This window comes from Serinus canaria, chromosome 6 (assembly GCF_022539315.1).
Source record: "Serinus canaria isolate serCan28SL12 chromosome 6, serCan2020, whole genome shotgun sequence".
Taxonomy (NCBI): Eukaryota; Metazoa; Chordata; class Aves; order Passeriformes; family Fringillidae; genus Serinus; species Serinus canaria.
This window is the reverse complement of record NC_066320.1, coordinates 5,102,859-5,124,261: the sequence shown is the minus strand read 5'-3', so window position 1 is coordinate 5,124,261 and position 21,403 is coordinate 5,102,859. Positions and strand designations below refer to the sequence as shown.

Sequence of the window (21,403 nt, the reverse complement as noted above, 5' to 3'; positions counted from 1 at the left end):
CTGCCCTGAGGGCAGGCAGTGTGCCTCAACCCAACCTGCTAAACAAACCTCAGCCTGTCAAAAAACCAAAATGTATTAAATAAAAAAATAAACAACCTTTAAAGACAAAACCAAAAAAAAAAATCTCAACTTCCTCTTCAGTCTCAAAGCTAAGAAAAAAGACTTTTTAATACCTCAAAAACCATTCCAGCAACACAAATGAAGGTTTGTCTGGAATAAACAGGGTGGCTGCAGCCACCAGAGGATTTGATCGTTTTTTTCTGCCTTGCTTTCCCCCTTCCAAAGCACTTCATGATCACCTATCTGTTCATCTTGCATCTCTGCTGAAATTTAATTAGAAAAACTGCTGTCTGCCTCCAATGGCAAGCAGCTTGGCCACAACTCTGCCTTCTTCCACAAAAAGCACCCTGACAGCTGCAGAGGGGTCAGGGAAGTCAATCTGCATTTCCCCTCCACTCGTCTGACTTGCAGCATTTACCTAAATTGTTACTCAAAAAATAATCCCCGCAAAAAATGGGACAATTTCCTCATCTTTCAGCGGCAGAGGGACTGGTCAGAGCCTCAGTCATGAAGTTCTTGCCCAATTTACTTAAGAACAAGAATGTAGAGACACTGGCATTTTTAAAAATATAGCCATTTTTTATAATATTTCTCTGGTTATTTCCTGAAGGGACAACAATGCCCTGTCCACCAAATAATTTTTTGAATTTAAGTACCCAGGAACTCCCATTCACCTCAGCCCAGCACTAATTATCTTGCACCAAAGATTTTAGTCTAATTAAGAGCAGGGCTGGATGCTGCTTTTTCAAAACACAAAATCACTTTTTTCTTGCCCAAAATGATTTGTGTGAAGAGAAACAATTCTCCTAATGATGAAAACTCTGTTTTCTCTGGAAGGCAGACTTTGAACATTTCGTTTTGCCAGCAGACACAACTGCAGTCAATCATGGGCTAATTCCAGCAGGAAGTGTAAATTCCACCCCTTACAAAGCATTTAGCAGCACTCCCAAAAACTGGACAGAGCCTGTTCAGCTGGGAAAGGAATAATTAGAAACAAATCAAATCCCAAATAATTTCCTGAGGCTTGATGCCACTGAATCACAAATGCAGCATGCAAGTCTCCACAGGCCAAAGCCTGGCAAAGCTCTTTTATCATGTTTGAATTTAAAAAGCCAAATCTTGGTACAAATAAGGCAAAGAAAATAAAGGCAGATTGAGATTGAACTGCTCCAGAGACCAACAACTCCCTAAATTAACTGGGAACATTTGCAGTTTAAAATGTCCCATATCTGACAAACAAACACACACACACACAAAAAAAAAAAGAAAATAAAAAAAAAACCAAGACAAAGTGGCCACTGAAGATGATTTTTTAGTTTTAGGCAGCTTAATTGTTATTAGGAGTGATTCCCTCCCTGTAAATTCTCTTTAAACAATCAGGTTTAAAAGTCATCAAGAAAAAACCCCAATTATTCAGGGGGATTTTACCACTCACACAGGTAAGAGAGGCACTCCTCATCTGCTGAAAGCTTCTATGAAAGTGGATTTAGCCACACACAGCCACTTCAACTCAGCCTAACAGGCCAGAACATGAGGGCTGTGTCTTTCAAAAGACCCCAAAAATCTTCCTTGGCAGCTGCATGGGAATTCCAGGTGAACCAGCAAATCTCTCCCACTTCAGGGGTGGGTACTTGGTGTTCATTCCATGGCAGATCCCTGGATCAAATGTCTTTTGTACCAGTACTTCCCACACCAAAATAAGGTAATAATTAATTATGTAATTGAATGACCACTGGAGGAAATCCAGACCATACTGATGAACTTTTCTCTTTGATTGGTATAACCAAGATGGGGAGATGCTGTTTCCAGATTTTTCACTTGTGATGCTGCTGCTGTAAGTTTTATAGGAATGTGTCTCTGGGAGAAAATTCCAGGAGCTTTTGTGTTTGGGAGGAATTGGGATTTGCAGGGTCAAAGAAAGGAAGTGCAAGGGAATTCAGTTGGAAGGAATTGTCAGGTGTTTGTCATCCTCAAGCCCAGAGGTACCCAAACCCAGAATTAATCACAGAATTAACTAGGCTGGAGAAGACCTTTGAGGTCATCAAGTCCAAAACCAATTCAAGTCCAATTTTATGCTGATAACTGGTAATTAATTAGCACATCCTGTACAGGACTAATTAATTCCCAATAATCAGCATAAAATTGATTTGTCCAGAGGTGACTAACACCCTCTGGAAGTGTCCTGTGCTCCCAACCCCAGCTCACTCAGTGGGATAACACACCTCCTCAGAAAAATGCAGATTTCTCCCTGAATCCAAACTGATGGAACTGAAGAGGTCCTTCTCACTAATAAAGACTTCCAGGAGCACCTCCTGCTCTCCAGTGTATTTTTTCACCCCTCTCAACTTTACTGCTGTTGGACAAGGTTTTATTTATTATTTTTTAGCCTTTTACCTCTCCATGCTCTGCTCAAGCCCAGCAACCATGGGGTTTATTTTGGAACCCCAAAATAAATAAATAAATAAATTTACCCCATGGTTGCAAAGCAATTAATTAAACAAATCCAATCTATATTTTGCTGCCTAACAGGCTTTTCTTCTTTGCATGATGATGGAAAATACCAAGTATAGAAGTGGAGGAAACTTTCACATTGTGAGTGTGATAGGAATGGACTGAAGGGGGGAAAAAAAGGAGGAGAAATTATCTTGCCCATGTTATGAGATATTCATAAGGTTGTACTTTTTAACTCTGCGTGATGACTCACACATCCTGATAATAAATGCTAACTTATTCAAGTCTTCCTGATACAAGAGGGGGAAAAAAATTAATTACCAGAGCTGATCAGACACAGAAACACTAAAATATAATATAAATATAAAGCAATGTAACAACAACAAAAAAATCCCCAATTTTTTTGGGAGTAAAAAACCTAATCAACAACCAGTGCAGGTTTTCTTGGAAGCTGAAATTCAGCTAACAACAAGTAATTAATTCCCAACTTTTACCTCAGTAAATTCATAGGTAGATTCCAACTTTACTGGACAAAAATATTACTCTTACCAGTGACATTAAATGCTTTATTTCAGGGGTCAGCTGAGTGGACATCTTGCCCAGCAAAGCAGGACCTCTCTTTCCAGCTACTGCCTCTGAATAATTCATACTTCAACTTTGTTTCTCATTCATTAATATTCCTTCTCATCTTCATTGAAAAATTAAAAAGCAAATTAAAAATAATTTTAAAAAAGGTGGTGCTAAATTAAAAATAGTCCTTTAGCCTAGGGTGTAGGGTGATGGTAGCTTAGTACAGAATAAATATAATACATAAAAATGTAAAGAATAAATGCAATATAAAGATTTCCTAGCTGAATCCAGGTATCATCCATATCTTCCAAAGGAATTATCTCTTAAAAGCCAAGTAAATATTTGAGGATCAAGGTATAACTTCTTCCACTCAGGTTTATCAAAAGTGCTGCAAAGAGATAAACAGCAAAGAGTTCATGGTTCATCAACAGAACCCGGGGCTCATTTCATAGATCAGGGGCAGTTTGACACAAGAAAAGCTAAAAAACAAACAAGAAAAGCTAAAAAACAAACAAAAGCAGCTGCCCCTGAGCATGATGCAGCTGAGGAAGTTTAAATAAATGAGTTTTCAGCTCAGTACCTCAATCCCAGGTCAGATTTTTCCTGGCTCAGCCTCTCTCTCTGGTAGACACTGCTTTGTCTTCCAGTGGGGAACGTGCCTGGCCAAGGGCAGGAGCAGAGCTGGGATCCTCTGAGAGGCAGCACCACAAAAACTGTCTGGTGTGTGTTACACCTTCAGATGAGCAGATAAAAACCCACAAAAACACCAGTTATTTGTAATTTCTGCCTCATCTGCTCCCACACTGGCGATTATAGCAGATGTGTGCAGGTGAAATGGAGTCACAGCTCCTCATCCTGCATGGTCTGGGTGCCCACTCTGAGGAGGTGCCACACTCAGCAGGACAGGGAGCTGCCCCGTTCCTCAAAATGCCACCAAGCCCAAAGCAGATTAAAGTAGAATTTAAAGTCAAGGCAGTTCTTCTCCAGCTTCCAAGCACAACACAGCTACAAAGGATCTTTAAGTACACCAAGGTGGAGAAGTGTGCGTAGGGAAGATGTGGAAATCAATACTCCAAGGTTAAATAGGGATCATCTCTCCCTATCCCTGACCCATCCCAGGAATAACTGCAGCAGGAGAACTGAGGCCACACCAAGCCAGGCACCAAAATGTGTGGGATGGGAAGAGTGTGAGGCACAGGACAGGAAGGGAGGTAAGGCAGGGAAGAGCAGGAATCTCCTCACTGCTCCCTTAGGTTGGGAATGGGGCTGTGTGTTCCATTCCTATCTGTTAGAGGTGGGGCAGTTCTCTGCTGTTCATTGGGCACTTTTCTTTATCTCTTCCAGAGCCAGTCCTCCCTCCAGGAGATCTCTGCAATTCATGGGCCATTAATTATTAATTATCTTCTGTCCATGGCCAGTGAGTGTCCCTGCAGGGCTGATCAAATTCCACCATCCCATGGGGAGATGCCCTGCCCAGGGGAGGAGCCAAACATTCCTACCTGGATACAATCTGAGGTTTGGAACAGCCCAGCAGCCTTTGCCCACTGTATTCCCAGAGGAGCAGCTTTCTGCTGCCCTGCATTCCCAGAGGGAGAGCAGGCCCATCTCCAGCAGCCCTGGAGCTCCAGAGGAAAACTCCCCCCTTGTGCAGGATCCCTGCTCCAGCAGAGCCACAGCTGGCACTGCAGGAGGGCTGAGCCACCCTGGGATGGGACTGTGCCACCACCCTGAGCCCCCCTGGGATGGGACTGTGCCACCACCCTGAGCCCCCTGGGATGGGACTGTGCCACCACCCTGAGCCCCCCTGGGATGGGGCTGTGCCACCACTCTGACACAGTCCTGCTCTGACTCAGTGTTGTTTTGTACTAGTGCATTGGTATTTTGGGGTGGGTTTTTTTGTTTTTTTCTTCCCCAATAAAGAACTGTTATTCCTATTCCCATATCTTTTCCTGAGAGCCTCTTAATTTCCAAATTACAACAATTCAGAGGGAGGGTGTTTACATTCTCCATTTCAGAAGAGGCTCCTGCCTTCCTCAGCAGACACCTGTCTTTCCAGACCAAGACAACTTCCAACCTCAACCTGCCCTTGGCTGGAGGCAGCAGGACACAGAGTGTGTGCTGTGACAACAAACCAAGTTACAAACCTTAATGCCAAAGCTTAACATTATTTTAATGGCAACTTAATCACAGAATTAATCAGGTGGGGCAATACCTGGTGATTCAATTGGTTCTGCCTTTTTTTTATTCTGAATTATATGAGTCAAAGGTCACATATCAGCATTAATTCAGCAATCCCTGTTTCTGTTCCTCCCACCAGAGGTGCAGATCTCCAAGCAGCAGCTCTGCTGTAAGGAACAGAAGTTGGCACTGAGTTGCAAGAAATGAAAAAGTAATCACCTCATTTTGGGATTCATGTGTGCATGGAGTGTGAAATGAGCCTTACACTCACCTTTACCTGACCCCATGGATGGATTAACTGAGAGACTTAGCACAAGGACCTACATGGGATAAACCCCCATTGCTCATCACTGTCTCTTGATCAGAACCTGATAACTGCAACAAAAATCCTTTCAGGGGTCAGTGACTAATGCTTCCTCTTCCCAAAAATCTTTCTCCTATGGTTTATAACAACCCTCAATGGTGTAACATCAAGTCCCCTCCCAAAAGTGCTTCTTGGGGCTATTTTGAGAGCAAAACATGGATAGATCAGGAAAAGCAATTCCAAAATGTACCAAATTTCTGCAAGACTCAGCCCTTGCAGCCAACAGGCAGTTTGGCACTGGATCCAAGCTGGAAGTGCATCGTCATCCCCACATGCATCTCACCTTGGCTTCTTCTTGCTTGGCACACAAAACATGGCATCAAGCACGGGAGACCTTCTAGCTCACAGGGGGAGTTGACAGGCAAACAGATAAAACCTGGGAAGATCCCAGGGAACTTACAGGGTCTGTCAGCTCTGGCAGGCTGGCTTGGTAGGTGAGGGGTCTGCAGTCCCGGGTGTTGTTCACCAGCACACAGGGAAGGAACATTGGTCCCAGGTCATCCCCATCCAGCACATCCACAGTCAGGGTGGTCGTGCTCGTCCTCCGCTCGTTCAGGTTTTGGGCTCGGTCCTGTGGAGCAAACCAGGTCCATCTGGTGAGACTTCCTGAAGTCAGAATCTCCTGGGAAAAAACCTCCTCAAAAGAACCACCCCAAAGGTTTTAGGCGAGGCTGAGGATAAAACATAGAAGCATTGGAATTATCCGTGTTCTAGGAGTAATTACAGGAACTTCAGCCTCAGAGCTGCAGCCCAAAAGGCTCACATGAAAAATCAGGAGAAAAATTGAGGAAATACTGCAAGACATCAAGAGCTCAGAAATAATACAGCTTGGGAAAACTACAGGATGAAAACTACAATAATGCAGCATGTTTGTGGAACATAAAAAGGCCCTGTGCCTTATTTATAATCAGAAATTGTTGTGGTTATACCCAAAGTACACATTAGCAACAGTTCAAGTCTTCTATCTTCCTTTAGTGAAGAAACATCATGACTAGCTAATATTTTGTTTAAAATACTCCAAAATACTCCCATTTTCACAGAGGAACTGCTGCCTGAGCTTTCCTTTGCAGAGTTAAAATCTTGGGGGGGAATATGTGCCATGAATTACATCTTGCCCTCCTATCCTAATGTAACTGAAAGAAAAAAAGCAATTTTTAAATTTATTTTTAATTTATGCTGTTGAATAACATCATCTATGCAAGATGAAGAGGCCATTACTCTAAACTGGATAGAATATGGAAATACATTTTTTTTTTCCTATTTTGCAGTCCACTCAGTTCTTGCACCAGCTCCACATTTAGAGTAAATATGAGAATTTCTGCATGCAGCTTTCTTAATGGTCAGGGATGAAAAACAATCTCAGCTACAAGGAGCAGCTTTCATCATCAACTAAATTTCTCCATTCCTCCAGTAAGCGCCTCTGAGTAATTCTGGATCAAAGCAGATAGAGAGTAATTAATTTCCAGCAGTATCTTCAGGATGCAAGGACAACAAAGCACTGCCAGTGTAATCAGAGGAATGTGATTGCACAGCACACACCAGAGACAATTCACTGCAGCTTGTGGGGCTACAGAATCCCAGGATGATTTGGGTTGGGAGGGACCTCAAAGCCCATCCAGTGCCACCCCTGCCATGGGCAGGGACACCTTCCACTGTCCCAGGCTGCTCCAACCTGGCCTTGGGCACTGCCAGGGATCCAGGGGCTGTGCTTTGGGGCTTTTCCCAGCATGAGGGGCTGAATGGGCAGCAGCAGCAGAGCCCTGGCAGCAGGGCAGGGAGGGATCCTGGCCCTGGGCAGCCCTGGAGGCACCTCTGGAGTGCTGTGTCCAGCTCTGGGGGCTGAGCACAGCAGGGCCAGGAGCTGCTGGAGCTGGGAAGGGCCTGGAGCAGCTGGGGGCCCAGGGAAGGCTGAGGGAGCTGGGGCTGCCCAGCCTGGAGAGGAGCCCCAGCTGAGAGGGGCCCTCAGCCCTATTCCTTCGACACTGCCAGGGATCCAGGCACAGCCACAGCACCTCTGGGCACCCTGTGCCAGGGCCTGCCCACCCTGCCAGGGAACAATTCCTTCCCAATATCCCATCTGACCCTGTTTTCTGTCAGTTTGAAGCCATTCCCCTTTGTCCTGGTACTCCATCCCTCGGAAAAGTCTCTCTCCATCCTTCTTGCCAGCTCCTTCAGGTCCTGCAAGGCTAGAATGAGGTCACCCCAAAGCTGAACAATCCCAGCTCTCCCAGCCTTTCCTCCCAGCAGAGCTGCTCCATCCCTCTGCCCATCCTGGTGCCTCCCCTGGGCTCTCCCCAGCAGCTCCAGGTCCCTCCTGTGCTGGGTCCAGGGCTGGGGCAGCTCTGCAGGTAAGGTCTCACTTGAACACAGGGGCAGAGGTGCAAGGAGCATTGAGCCACCCTTGGGGCCTGACTTCTGCTGGCAGAATGCTGAACATGCCACAAAATCAGTAAGAAAGAGATTGAAAATGTATCTGCACTTCTGTGTTAGAGAGATGACAGCAATGTGGAGGTGTGGATTCAGGATCTCCTGTTGCTTCAGAGCAAATATCATTTCCCACGAACAAAGACATATCACAACAGCCATGAACAGCAGAAAAATTTTCATTTCAGTTGTTATCAGCACAAAAAGGGGAAAAAACAGCCCTCAAGGGCATCAAAACCCCACTCTGATGACAGATATCTGAGATACAGTTTACACATCACTTTTCTCCTCAGTTATCCACTGTCAGCCACTCTGGAAAAACCTCTCCAAACACTTGCAGTATGACTTGAAGGAAAAATCACCTCTTTATAACAAAATGCATTTCCATCCTAAAGAATACAATGGAATTGTGTCCATTAAACTCATCTGAGTGACAATTAGCCTTGCTAGATTTGTTGGAAAATGGGACATTTAGTGCCATGAGGCTGCACTTCTCTGCATGGGCTGCACTGCACATTTGTAAGTTGCTCCTTGTGCCAAAAAGGTTGGCTTGTCACACACTGAGCAAGCTTTTTTAAGCAGTAATAATATGCCTGAGCTTTCAACAGCCTGGATAAATCTTAAATTAGATCTTCAGCAGAAGAGGATTTATCAGAGCTGGTATTTCAGCAAGGCTCTGCCTTTCCTTGGGAAGGAAACTAAACCCACACCTAAATCAGGGGCACAAATGGCCTTCCAGAGATTTATACTCACATTTGCCTGAACAATGACAAAATAACGAGTCTTTTCTTCATAATTTAGTCTTTCCCTCAGAACTACTGCTCCAGACAAAGTGAGAGGAATATCAAAGGTCCTGTTGGAAGTCTGCAAATGAGAAAACAACACAATAACATTGAACATGCCTCAAAGTTCAGATGGGTTGGAGCTGGGCCACAATGAGAGGATCCTTTGGTCGGCATTCCAAGGCTGCATCTGCCCTTCAGATCAGAGATTATAAAGCTTTCTATGTTTTCTCCCCACCCAGCTCCCTCCTGAAGGACCCCCCAATAATGAATCTGTACAGAACAGAATTCTCCTGGATTCTTTACCCATCTGTTACTACTTCCAACCACAAAAGTCTCACTGGTCTGCTTCTTTCTCCTTTGCCATCCTGAATTTGCAGTGGTGCATTCAAATCAAGTGCTCAAGCAGCAGAGATAAGAAATCCACATCATTGTACTCATCTGCTCTTTATTCTGCCTTTCATGAGGGCAATGAAGTGCTAAACAAGCAGAGAGCATCAACGTTTAGGTGCCAGTTCATGCATATGTTCCTATCCAGGAAATTCACATTTCAGGGTAAATGCAGATCTTAAATGGGGTGAAATACAATTTGTTCCATGTATTTGCTTCCACTGACTCAGGTGACAAAGCTGGGGCAACAAATGGCAGGAGGGCACACATTTCTGACCTGAGATCCAATTGCAATTTCATTATCAAATTAATCTAATTAAAAACAACCCCCATCTTTCCATGCTTCAATCTCTCGGTGTTGAACATAGTTAATATTTAAGTATTTTGAGCAGGCAACAGCAACACAAGATTCCAAACACAGCAGAGGCACACAGGAATGTTGCTTCTTTACATCACATAACAAGGCCCTTTTCCTTTAAGAGCCTAAATAACTGCTAAAATTTGAAGGGTTTTTTTCAGCAAATAAATGAGAATGAGTGTTAAATTCCCCATGCAGCATGGGGAATCCATGGTGGGCAGGAAAACAGGATTGGGAAGTGCATCCCAGACTGATAAATAACTGGAAATAATCTGAGTTTGACACTCATCTTTTGGGATAAAATATTCCTGGTTCCCACCAAGGTGGGAAAAAAAATCAACGAGGGGATTTATACTGAGGCAAAACAGGAATCAGGGAATCCCAGAATGTTTTGGGCTGAAAGATCTTAAAGCCCATCCAGTGCCACCCCTGCCATGGGCAGGGACACCTTTCACTATTCCCAGGTTCCTCCAAGCCTCAGTGTCCAACCTGGCTTTGGGAACTGCCAGGGATGGGATATGCACAACTTCTCTGGGCATTATTGAATGTGAAATGATCCAGCTGCTGACAGAGAGGCAATGAGAGGGGAGGTAAATTCATCTGTGGTTACAGAGCTCATGGGCAGAGAAAATACTTGATATGAAGGAAAACATTTCTTCCAAGTCCAACAGCAACCTCTTGTTCATTTACTAATTCATGTTGTAGAAATAATAAATATAAATATAGATAATATAAATAATATAAATATAAATGGAGGGAAAAAGCCTGAATGGCTGTACCTTGTCATTAGGATTGTACTGGATGACATATTCTATTTGGCCATTGGGACCATCATCAATGTCAATAGCACCATTGTTTCCAGAAAATCCTGTGAAGATGGTTGTTCCAACTGGAGTTAACTGCAAGAACAGAAAGAGATCCCTATTAAAACCTTGAGGTTTTAAAGTTCATTTCAACCTTATTTTTCCCCCCTAGCTCTGGTCTATAAAGCATCAAGACAGAACTTCATCTTTTTTCAAAAAAAAAAAAAAAAGACAAAAATGAGAAAAACACTCTTTAAACCTGAAAGAACCCATGAAATAAATATAGATTAAGCCCAATAAAAGCTCCTTTTTCAGACTCAGGAAGGAAAACAAGGACGAGCTGCAAATGTAAACATAGCTTATTTGACAGCATCTTCATAGCAACGTGAACAGAGCCAGATTAATATTGCTACATGCAAACACAAACACCCATAGAGCTCCATGGCTTTGAGCAAACACAGGAGTGATGCTGTTGCTCCAATATTGCGTTGGCAGCAATTGAATACCCATTAAATGATGCTTTGAAAATGAATCAATTTATAATTATCCTCGAGCAGATAAATAGCACGAAATCAAGGCCCATTGAGAGCAAAGACAGAAGATTTCTTGGGAGTCATCGTTTCTGAATTTAAATATTCAGGAAACTTTGCAAGTAATCAACCTGACAGGGAAGAACAAATCAACAAACACTTGTGGATTCAGCACAACCCTTGCTCCCTGGTGCTCTCATTGCCCCCAGGTTTGTGGCCTTTCAATTCCCAGAGTCCCACTGGCCCCTCTTCTTTCCTCCAGAACTTACACAAAGTTCCTGCACATATTTAAACCTAGAGGGCCTAAAAAGGTTTGAAATAATGGCAGAAGAGCAGGAGGCAAAGGATGGAGTCATTCCAGCATTTGGTGCAGATGTGGATGTTGTTTCACATTCCTGTTTTGTAGTGCTCACAATAAAGCAAAGACTTAACTCCCCATTTCCTCCTGCACTCATAGTTCCTGTTTTATTTATAAAGCTGCTAATTAAGGGTGCAATGGTTGGCAGAGTTCTCTGGGAAACATTTTCAGGGCTGACAATACTGAATCTTTGAAACAAACCCCACCAATTCGAAGCCTTTTTACGGTAAAACAAGCAGGGCTTAATTTATAATACCAGCACTATACACACTTACACCACAACTCTTGATGTTCATGGTTTGCTACTAACTTGGCTTATTTACTCCTGGAACAGGCAGCAGAAGTGTCACACGTGGGTGCAGGAAGTTGACTGTACCTTAATGGGTTGGGATGTGTGGGGGAGAAGGGGACAGAAGACCAAAGTAGCCTGAAAAGCAGCTGGGAGAAGTTCCAGGGTGGTTTGCAGGGGGTTTTCCCACCACTGGAGATGGGCTGCTCCTTGACATCCACTCAGGCACCCCCTTGCTGCCTCCTCAACAGCTCAGGAGAGGAAAATCCCAGGTTCTTGAGGGAAAAGAGAGGCACCCACTGTGTGGGTGGCCTCTGTCCTGCACTACCAGGCAGGACAGAGGCCGTGGGGAACATTGATTTAACATCCTGCCAGCAAAAACTACACTGGCATGGGGACAGAGGGACACAAACCAGCACTGTCCCCTATCCCAGGCTCAGCATCACTCCTTAACTCCTCACCATTTTCTCCTCACTCCTTGCTGCCTCATGCCCTTTCCCCCTCTCATAAACCCATTTTCCCCTCTCTTAACCCAGTTTTCCTTTGGTGCCACGGGGCTGGCTGAAGGCTGGGATGTGCCCAGTGCTGGAGCCTGTGGATGCCTCAGCCCAGAGCAGCTCCCACCTCTTGTCACAGAGACTCCTCAGGCCCTGCCTGGGCACTGACACCCTGTCACTTGAAATAAGAGAGTTAACCAGTTAATTTAACCAGTTAATCCCTGTTTAAACAATGGTTCCATTAGTGGAAGAGCCAGGCACAGCTCTGGCTGGTCATGGGGTGGTACATGTGATGGAAATCTCCCAGGTTCCTGCTGTCCCAACAGGACAAAGTCCTGGGGCTCCCAGATGGATCTGAGAGGAGCAGCCCTGGAGACATCAGACATGCAGAATGCCAGACTGGTTTGGGTTGGAAAAGACATTAAAGATCATCTAATCCCAATCCCTTCCATGGGCAGGGACACCTTCCACTGTCCCAGGCTGCTCCAAGCCCTGTCCAGCCTGGCCTTGGGCACTGCCAGGGATCCAGGGGCAGCCCCAGCTGCTCTGGGCACCCTGTGCCAGGGCCTGCCCACCCTGCCAGGGAACAATTCCTGCCCAATATCCCATCCATCCCTGCCCTCTGGCAGTGGGAAGCCATTCCCTGTGTCCATCCTCTTCTTCCCAGTCCCTCTCCAGCTCTCCTGGAGCCCCTTCAGGCCCTGGAAGGGCTCTGAGCTCTCCCTGATCCTTCTCCTCTCCAGGTGAGCCCCCCAGCTCTCCCAGCCTGGCTCCAGAGTAGAGGGGCTCCAGCCCCTCCATGGCCTCCTCTGGGCTCATTCCAACAGATCCACATTTTTCTTGTGTTGGGGATCACAGTGCTGGACACTGTACTGCAGATGGTAGCCCATATTAAAAAAAAAAAAAAACAAAACCAGAAAAACCCCACCAAACCCATATATTTAACACTATTAAATATTGTAAAAATGCTGTCACATCCAAGCAGCCCAGGAGATGACAGACACCCTGGAGCTGCTGGCACAGCTCCCACCAGCCCTTTCTGACAGCGTGCAGATAAATAGTGGCCAACATAAAAAGGCTCCAGCACAGTAAAGCACATTAATAAGTGATTACAAAGGAGACAGTTGCAAAAATGACACATCAGTAAACACCAGAACTCCAATTCCATGCTCTAACAGTAAAAGTCAAAAGCTAAAGTCTTGCATTTGATGTATTACACCCAGAATAACTGACTGCAGATGTGCAGACCTTCAGGACACACACATTTCCATCTTATCTAAGTTTTCTTTACTGCAGTGTTTTTCCCAGTGTTCTTTTCTTTACTAGAAAAGAACACTGGGAAAAAGAAATCCTCTCCACTCCTTCATGATAGAGCTCCAGCAGCATTTGGACAATGTTCTCAGGGATGCACAGGGTAGGAATTTCGGGGTGTCTGTGCAGGGCCAGGGGCTGGAGTGGATGATCCTGGTGGGTCTCTCCCAGCTCAGGATATTCCATGATTCTGAGATTTCCAGCCTGCTCAAGATCTCACATTAGAGATTCCTGCAGCCTTCAGAAAAATTCAGATGAGCTCTTAACTCAATACTTCAAATCCACTTCCAGTCATCTCGGAGAGGCCCTCAGCACTCCAAGCCTCACAAGCTTTTTACACAGAGATCTCAGCATTGTGCTGACTTTTACTAGGATATTTACCATTAACCAGCCATAATACATTTCCCCCCAATTTGTGAGGGATTTCTGAAAGACTGCTGTCACTTCCTTGTTGGAACAACAAGGAGGAACTCAGTCCCCCTGATAAAATACAACTTTAGCCTGGAGAAAAGGAGGCTCGGGGGGGTCGGGCTGTGCTGCCAGGGAACAGGGACAGGACAAGGGGAAACAGCCTCAAGCTGGGCCAGGGGAGGGTCAGGGTGGATGTTGGGAAAAATTCCTTCACTATAGAGTGGAATTTTGTTTCTCCATAGGAACCTTTGGTACATCCTAGGGAAAGGGCTTGAAGTTGTGCATCAAAGGGTTTAACCATCAAAGTGTTTCACCTTATGAAAACAAAACTTTAGGGATTGCAAAGAAACTATTCCAGGAGTGTCAGTGAAAGCCTGAGGATAATCATCTCCATGAGAACTCAATCCAGTGGAAAAGAATCATGATGACACAAAACAAGGAAGATTCCAAAAAGAAAGCAATTAAACAAACAGAGAGGAGATGCACACAATAAATCTTCCTCTTGCACAGTCTACAGCTGTAGCACTTAAAAACTTCCTTCAGCTTGATTAATGGCTATTAGAAGTCGAGATGCAGACAGAAGCATTCAGCTCTTCCATAAAACATTTGGAAAATGAATTTCCCTATTATTGCCTATTTACAAAGTTAAAAATGAATAATTTTTCAGAGTGGCCCCAAAGAGCAGAGCAAAGCCAGATTTACAGTTAATCATTCTGAGCTAACACTCTTTTGATGATGTCTACCTGCAGAGATTAATTATTTTGATACCACAAGGAAAAACACAGGAATAATTACACCACCAGAAATGAAAATTCAGCACAAGTTTTAATTCTCAACAGCCCAAACCCAAAGTTTTGAGATGACTGAAGTTCAAGAAAGGTTCTTATTTTGCCAAGGATTCCTATCTCTGCTAAATTAAAGGGAAAAAAAAAAATCTGAACTAAATAAATGAAACAACCCCAAAATTTTGGGTTACAAGCAGCTCTAAGGTTACATGCATTTAATAAATACTGACTTCAACCGTGTTCCAGGGGCTCCACCTCTACTTCCAAACAGAACCTGCTATTAAATGCTCCTGAGGACTGTAGGACTCAGGAAAGTGAAAAACTAAGAGCAAAGAAGTCAGTTTTGTAAAACCCAGGCAATGCAAAATTGGAGCTGCATTTAGCTCAGATAAAAATGATCAGATAAGTGGTGTTGAACACAAAACACAGAAACCACCACTGGGCCTCAGCAGTACAAGATTTTACTTCCTAATCCCTGTATTAAGCTCCATAAATTTAAACCCCTTGTGGCAAGGCCATATATTTGCCTGTGGAATATTAACTGAGCTGCATAATTCTTCTGAATTTTAACTTAGCTGCAGAACTTGGGTTTAATATGGCAATAACTCAAATCTTCAAGTCACCAATACGGTCAAATTTAGCCCCAGGCTAATGTCACTGTCAGGAGTTTTTCCTAACTGAATAACAATGGGATATTTTTGTATAAATAAAAATATGTCACGTAAAAAACCAAGGGAATAACTCTGCAGAGGACTTCTCATTATCATAAAAATGGTGACATCAACCTTCACTTGTTTTTACTTCCATGTGGAGATTCCTAATGCTTGGGAGAGCAGTTGGAGTTGGCTGAGATACTTGGACTTGTAAAAGCACCAGGAAGGGAAAATGAAAACTGGCTCCAAAATGGTGGGGAAACAAAGAATCTATTTTCAACTAAGACATTAAAGAAATCAATTTTATTTGTAACTTAATGTGGATCCCAGCACTGCCATTCCCAGCTAAGCCACCTCATCCAACAAACATTCCAGCTTCCATCAACACTGACAAGGACAAGCCCAGCTCCATGTGACAAGCCCATGCTTTTAACAGAATTAAAATCCTGACAAAAAAAGTATTCCTCAATAAACAGGCAATGAAGATTTGGATTCTTAGTGGCAAAAGCCACCTTTTCAAACCACTCAGATGAATTTCTCTGCACATTTTAATTTAGGATCATCTTTACCCATAGGTCTTGTATAGGTACACGTGTGGGAACAATGGAAGGAAACACTTAAATCCCTAGGGATTGTTGGACAACAGGCAGAATATTCCAGAGACAGTCCTTATGTCTTTAGATGTGTCAGGGTTCTGAGGGTCCAGATGAAGGTGTCTGAAGCAGTAGAGTGAGGAATTATGACACAAGACAAAACATGCTGGAAAAAAGGCTACAAAACACCTGGAGTAAGGAAGGAAAGGAGGGACCATCACATCCACATCCACGAGCAACTGGGAAAGACAAAATAGGTCTGGAGCTGCTCCACACAGGATTTCACAGGTAACTCATTTGGGAAGCACCACTGCATTTTTCCCAATCTTTGTGCTTCTCCTTGAGCATCTGCCAGGGCACTGGCAAAGCAAACACCCTGGATTAAGGGAGCTTAGTCTAACTCAGGACAGAGTGATTCCCATCAAGTATAGAAATCAAGACTCCTTCTGGTATAAAACTAAACAGATATTACCACATCCATTGCATTCTAAGCCTTCTGGAAAAATCCAGGCTTAACTTTAAACCATGTATTTTTCTGTTCAAATGGAAACCACGTGTGACACCAAGACTTATGGTGCTATTTACAACTACCCTCAGCTTCTCTGACAAACTCATCTTAATATGTTGGGGACAGTTCAAATATAAAGACAACCTGACATAAAAACCATTTAATTTCTCCAAAATGCAATAAAATCTACTCCTTTTTTGAGTTAAGTTCCTTATGTAAGAGAAATTTCTGAACTTTTTGGTTTACAAGCAACCAGAAAACAGAAGCAAAAATTAACCACAAACCTTTCGTCCCAGTGCATTCCTGTTGCTAAATTCACCAGAGGCAGCACCAATTATGAGCGGAATAAATGAGCATTAAAACATTTAATCACTCATTAAAACCTTTGAGAGAGTCTGAGATGCTTTGTGAATTATTTTTTTGTTAATTAATTAATGAGAGCATGAACTCACAGGGTGCTGCTCAAGGGCACATTGGTGCCATGTCAGATGTTATCCATGGAACACAGATAAAATGAAAACAAGAAATTAATTAAATCAGGGTGCAGCTGGTGGAAAGAGCAACAGTGCATTTTGCCCAGCAATAATTCCAATAAATGCTTGGTGTCCTCAGAACCTTGCTCAATTTCTGAACACAAATAATGGGGAATGGTGCATTTTGCACTCTGCCTTTTGGACTTCTCCCTCATTATAGAAAATCCTTGTTTTCTTAGCATAGCCATACTGCCTGTCTTTGGTTTCACTGCAGAAATGATCCAGGTTTTGGAAATTATCTGGGCCCTGCAGCACAACCCCCACAGGCACGTGAGGCTCGTGTTGATGTTGCCTTTACTCAGGACCAGAAACGTTCCTGCACTGGGTCTGTAGAAACAGAGAAATTCCATGGCCACGTGAAAGCCAATGTGGAAACCATGGACAAGCCCATGGAGGGCTTTCCCAGTGCTCCCAGAGTCAGGTGGGAAGTCACACATGCAGCTGGAGTGCCAAAAACGTTTTAACTTAATTTACATTTAATTTAAAACCAGGAAGTTTGAAAAACCTTGCTTATCTTTATCTCAGTTGCAGGTCCAATATAATGTGTGGATTGGGGGTGGTTTTCTTTCATACTTTTGGGTTAATTAGGCCTCAACTCATCACTTGCTGACCCTTTTCCCAGGGCACATGTGTGGTCACGGAGACCAGAGACAACACAAGGACACGTTGAAAAGCTGAATCTCCCAAACACAACAAAATAGGAAATTTCTTCAAATCCAGTCTATTTAAATCAATGCAGCCATGCTCTTTCATAGACTCCCACCTCACAAACCAAACTCACCAAGCTGGATATTTAATATAATTTATTTTTTAAAATATAATTCTACTTATTTCAGTCTTCATGTGCACAAAACTGACCCATCTTTCCATTTTCCACATAATTTCAGCCCACATAATTTCCATTACTTCATGTAAGTCTCTATTTCTACTCATTACTAAAGCCCTGACATGCTAACCCTGAAAACACAAGGTTTTTTGTACTGCTTATTGGCAAATTATTCAGTCCCTAACAAAATGAAAAACTTCACTTGAAAGTGAAATGAAGTTGTACCAGCTCAAGAAGAAAATATTTTTTTTTCTTCAAATGATGCAGTGGTCCAATCTTGAGCTCTCTATTCCAAAAAACCATAACATAATAAATAATAGAAAATAAAATAATTCATTTCACAGGCATCAGAGCAACAGCAATAAACCCCATCTGCACTCTGCCAAGCTTCAACATTGTTAATAAACCTTTTTAAACTGTTTTTTTTTTTTTAACTTTTCCTCATACATAGGTTTGCTGTTAAAAGTACTTGAATTTGACAGAAAACAATGCTTCATTCATGAAGACACTCCTTTAAATTTGGGTGTCTTCTGCAAAACTCCTGGTGAAAACCGTGCTGGTCTTTGTATTCCTTAAGGAAAAACAAGATAAGACGCTAAAAACTGAAGCCTACCGAAGCTTTTCTGAAGCGGCACAACAGAAAACAACCATAATTTTTTGGTTTTCAAGGAGGAAGCAGAGAAAGCTGGGATTTAGCAGTGACCCCACCCAAAGGAGGAGGAGGAGGAGGAGGAGGAGGAAGCTCTGACCTCGTTGATGGCCACGTAGTAGCGCTGCTGCTGGAACTGCGGGGAGTTGTCGTTGCGGTCGCGCACCACGATGCGCACCTCGTGGTTGATGATGGTGCCCACCTTCCTGTTCACACACTGCACCTGCACCACGATGGACTGGATGGACACGGGAGGCTGCAAGGGGAAAGAGAGATTGTGGGAAAGGGACCTGGAGAACGGCACCTGTTTGAGCCTTTGGTTTATTGTTTTTGGAATTCAATGCATCCCTGAAGGGCTTGGGTGGGAAGAAACCTTCAAGATCATCTCTTTCCACCCCTGAGCCTTCCACTGTCCCAAGCTGCTCCAAGCCCTGTCCAACCTGGCCTTGGGCACTTCCAGGGATCCAGGGGCAGCCACAGCTTCTCTGGGAAATCTGGCACATGGGCTGCCCCTGGAAATGTGGGGCTGGAAATGTCCTTTAGGAGAACCCATAAGGCTGGAAAAGACTTCCAAGACCATGGAGTCCAGCTGTTCACCCAGCACTAACCCAGATCCCCAAAAGAGCCATATTAATAAAGTCCATGACACCCATTTCATATTTTTACTCAGTCCCGGGGGGTTTGAGGGTTGCTCTCCTTTTCTTTGGGTTGTGAGTGACTGCACTACCCCAAGGCCATGCAAGAGAGGCACAGGGGGCATCACACCCAAAATCTGAACCACCTTAAAGCCCAGATTTCCTTCTCATAGCCCACCAAACTTAAATAGCCAGAGATGAATGACTGGACACAGTATTAGAGGTAAGAAATGTTCCATTGTAAAAAATGAGGAATTAATACCTTAAATAGCAATGTAAACACATTATTACCTGAATTTAATTAAGAAATGTACACACTTCACTTGTTTCCAGGGGACTTGAGTCTCCTTCTGGCAAAGAACATCCCTGTAAAGTGTCTGGGAACTCACAATAATGGGAATTGGTTTAGACTGTGACTATTATAGAAACTCAAATAATCTGATGAGATTCTTTGGGTAAAGCATCGACTTTGATTCATGGTAAGGTGACAAAAAAGTGTCAGTAAAGAGCCTTGAAAAGAAGAATTAGCAGTGATCCAACAGGGATTTTAGTTCCTAACTCCCTATGGATGGTTGTGGGGTGATGAGAATTGACCCCACATTTCCTAGAGTGATTCTCCAGCCTTACCTTCCATTCCAGACCCTGATTTTTTGCTCTGGCTTAAAATTAAATCTGAGAGGCCAAAGCTGCTCCAGCAGCTGCTGGATGGCACTTGAAGAAGTGCCAACTCTTTCCCAGAAAGTCTTCTGCCACCATGACCACTCTGCCACACTTTGTGCTTTGCATGGGAAAACAGTTTGTGAATTAAAAGAAAATTAAGAACAGCTGAATTCAATTAGTGCCTTTCACCAGCAAATGGAAATGAGGAGAAATTTGCATGTTGTTTTTGGTACTTATGAATTTATCTCAAAACACATGGAGAAGACAAATTAATCAATCAAGCTAATACAAAACAAACTTCCCTGCACTCCAAGGAGAACTCCTGAGTTTTACAGCATTCTTGCCATATTGATTAAAGCACTTGCAAGTCAATTTTACTTTCAGGTTCTGTCGCAAGGTTGCAACACTGTGAGGAAATGTCTCTATTTTTAGAGTGTTTTCTCCTCAATGAAATTAGCCTAGTTGAGAAAACCCATATTTATTTTGTGTTTTTCATCTTTCTTTATATAAAAATGAAACTTACCACTCTGGCAATATTTCCTTAACACCAATAGGAATGAGAACAGCAAATATGTTTTAGGCTGCCTTTAAAAAAAGGAATGTGAACCAGCAAGTTCCCAATGGAACATGTCAAGCTTTGTGAGTGAATTGCAGCAACCACGACTCATCACTTCTCACAGCTCCTAATTCAATATACACAGGGAAAGCAGCCTGCTAAGAAATGTCACAGGGTAAGCAGCCAGCAAACTAGAATAAAAATTTAATTCAACAAACGAGTCAAGTTTGGTCAGATATAAAACTCTTAACATCAGGTTTTCTTGATCTTCATTGTTGTGTTTGTCCACAGTAATATTTGCACATAAGGTCAAATTCCTGTGTGCTCCCAATAAATCCTAAAAAAAGGATCAGACTAACTCTGTTCACATCCATCTGGGGACAAGACAGATGCAGGGATTATATTCTAGCAGGACTCGTGTGCATGGTTAATTAGAGGTGAACGTGTTTGTGGAGGAGAAAAGCAAAGCCAAACTCACATCTCTGTCCAGCACGCGGCCGGTGCTGTTCAGGTACAAGGTCTGCTTGATGGGGTCCAGGATCACCCAGTAATCCACGTTGTCCTTCAGGGAGAGCTCGATGGTGGGGTCAGGCCCTCCTGCTGTCCCTTTGATCAGCATGTTGTCAACCAGGATAGTGCCTGCAACGACAGTGAACAGCCCAGGGAGGAATTTTTAGGGAACCCACATTCCTGTGTATTTCTGCAAGCACTGCGACACTGAAAAGGCTGTTTTCTACCTCAGCTTTGTGGTGTTTTATGTTTTGAGTGATGTTTAAAGACTCTGAACCTTATTATCTGTAATAAAAAACTGCTTGTGACACTGCAGCTGTATCAGACAATGCCAGAAGAAGCACTTGCAATGCACAATGATTTAAATTGACAATGAGACCTGTCACATCCAGCTATCTCCTTAACAAGATGAGCTTTTTCTCCATTGAGCAATCATCCCCCAATCTCACCTCGAACAAATGAAAGCACGGAAATAACAACCAAACTCGGAATAAATTTTCTGCAGTGAGAGCGACACATCAAGGTGATGAGGGGAGAAAAAAAGCACAGTTACATAAAGTTCTCCAGGAAAAAAAAGAGTTTGTACCTGGAGCTGCTCTGCAACAGAAACTGAATTGCAGCACAAGGATGTGGAGACTACAGCCACAAGACAAAGGTGGTACTGAGAGGAGCAGCCAGCTCTCAGCATGGGTCTTTCCATGGAATCACAGGAACCCAGA

At 43.5% G+C, this 21,403-nt stretch overlaps 1 protein-coding gene across 4 annotated transcripts in view; it reads right to left on the bottom strand.

The window, feature by feature from the left end:
* Window positions 1–21,403, bottom strand: part of PCDH15 (protocadherin related 15) — a 263,505-nt gene that overhangs the window by 177,305 nt on the left and 64,797 nt on the right. For all 4 annotated transcript variants that reach the window (XM_030241129.2, XM_030241128.2, XM_050976520.1 and 1 more), the window contains 5 exons: window positions 20,653–20,813; window positions 18,424–18,579; window positions 10,357–10,476; window positions 8,801–8,911; window positions 6,024–6,194 (listed from right to left, as the gene is read on the bottom strand). In XM_030241129.2, coding sequence (XP_030096989.2) covers window positions 6,024–6,194; window positions 8,801–8,911; window positions 10,357–10,476; window positions 18,424–18,579; window positions 20,653–20,813 — 719 coding nt within the window. The remainder of the gene's footprint in view (window positions 1–6,023; window positions 6,195–8,800; window positions 8,912–10,356; window positions 10,477–18,423; window positions 18,580–20,652; window positions 20,814–21,403) is intronic.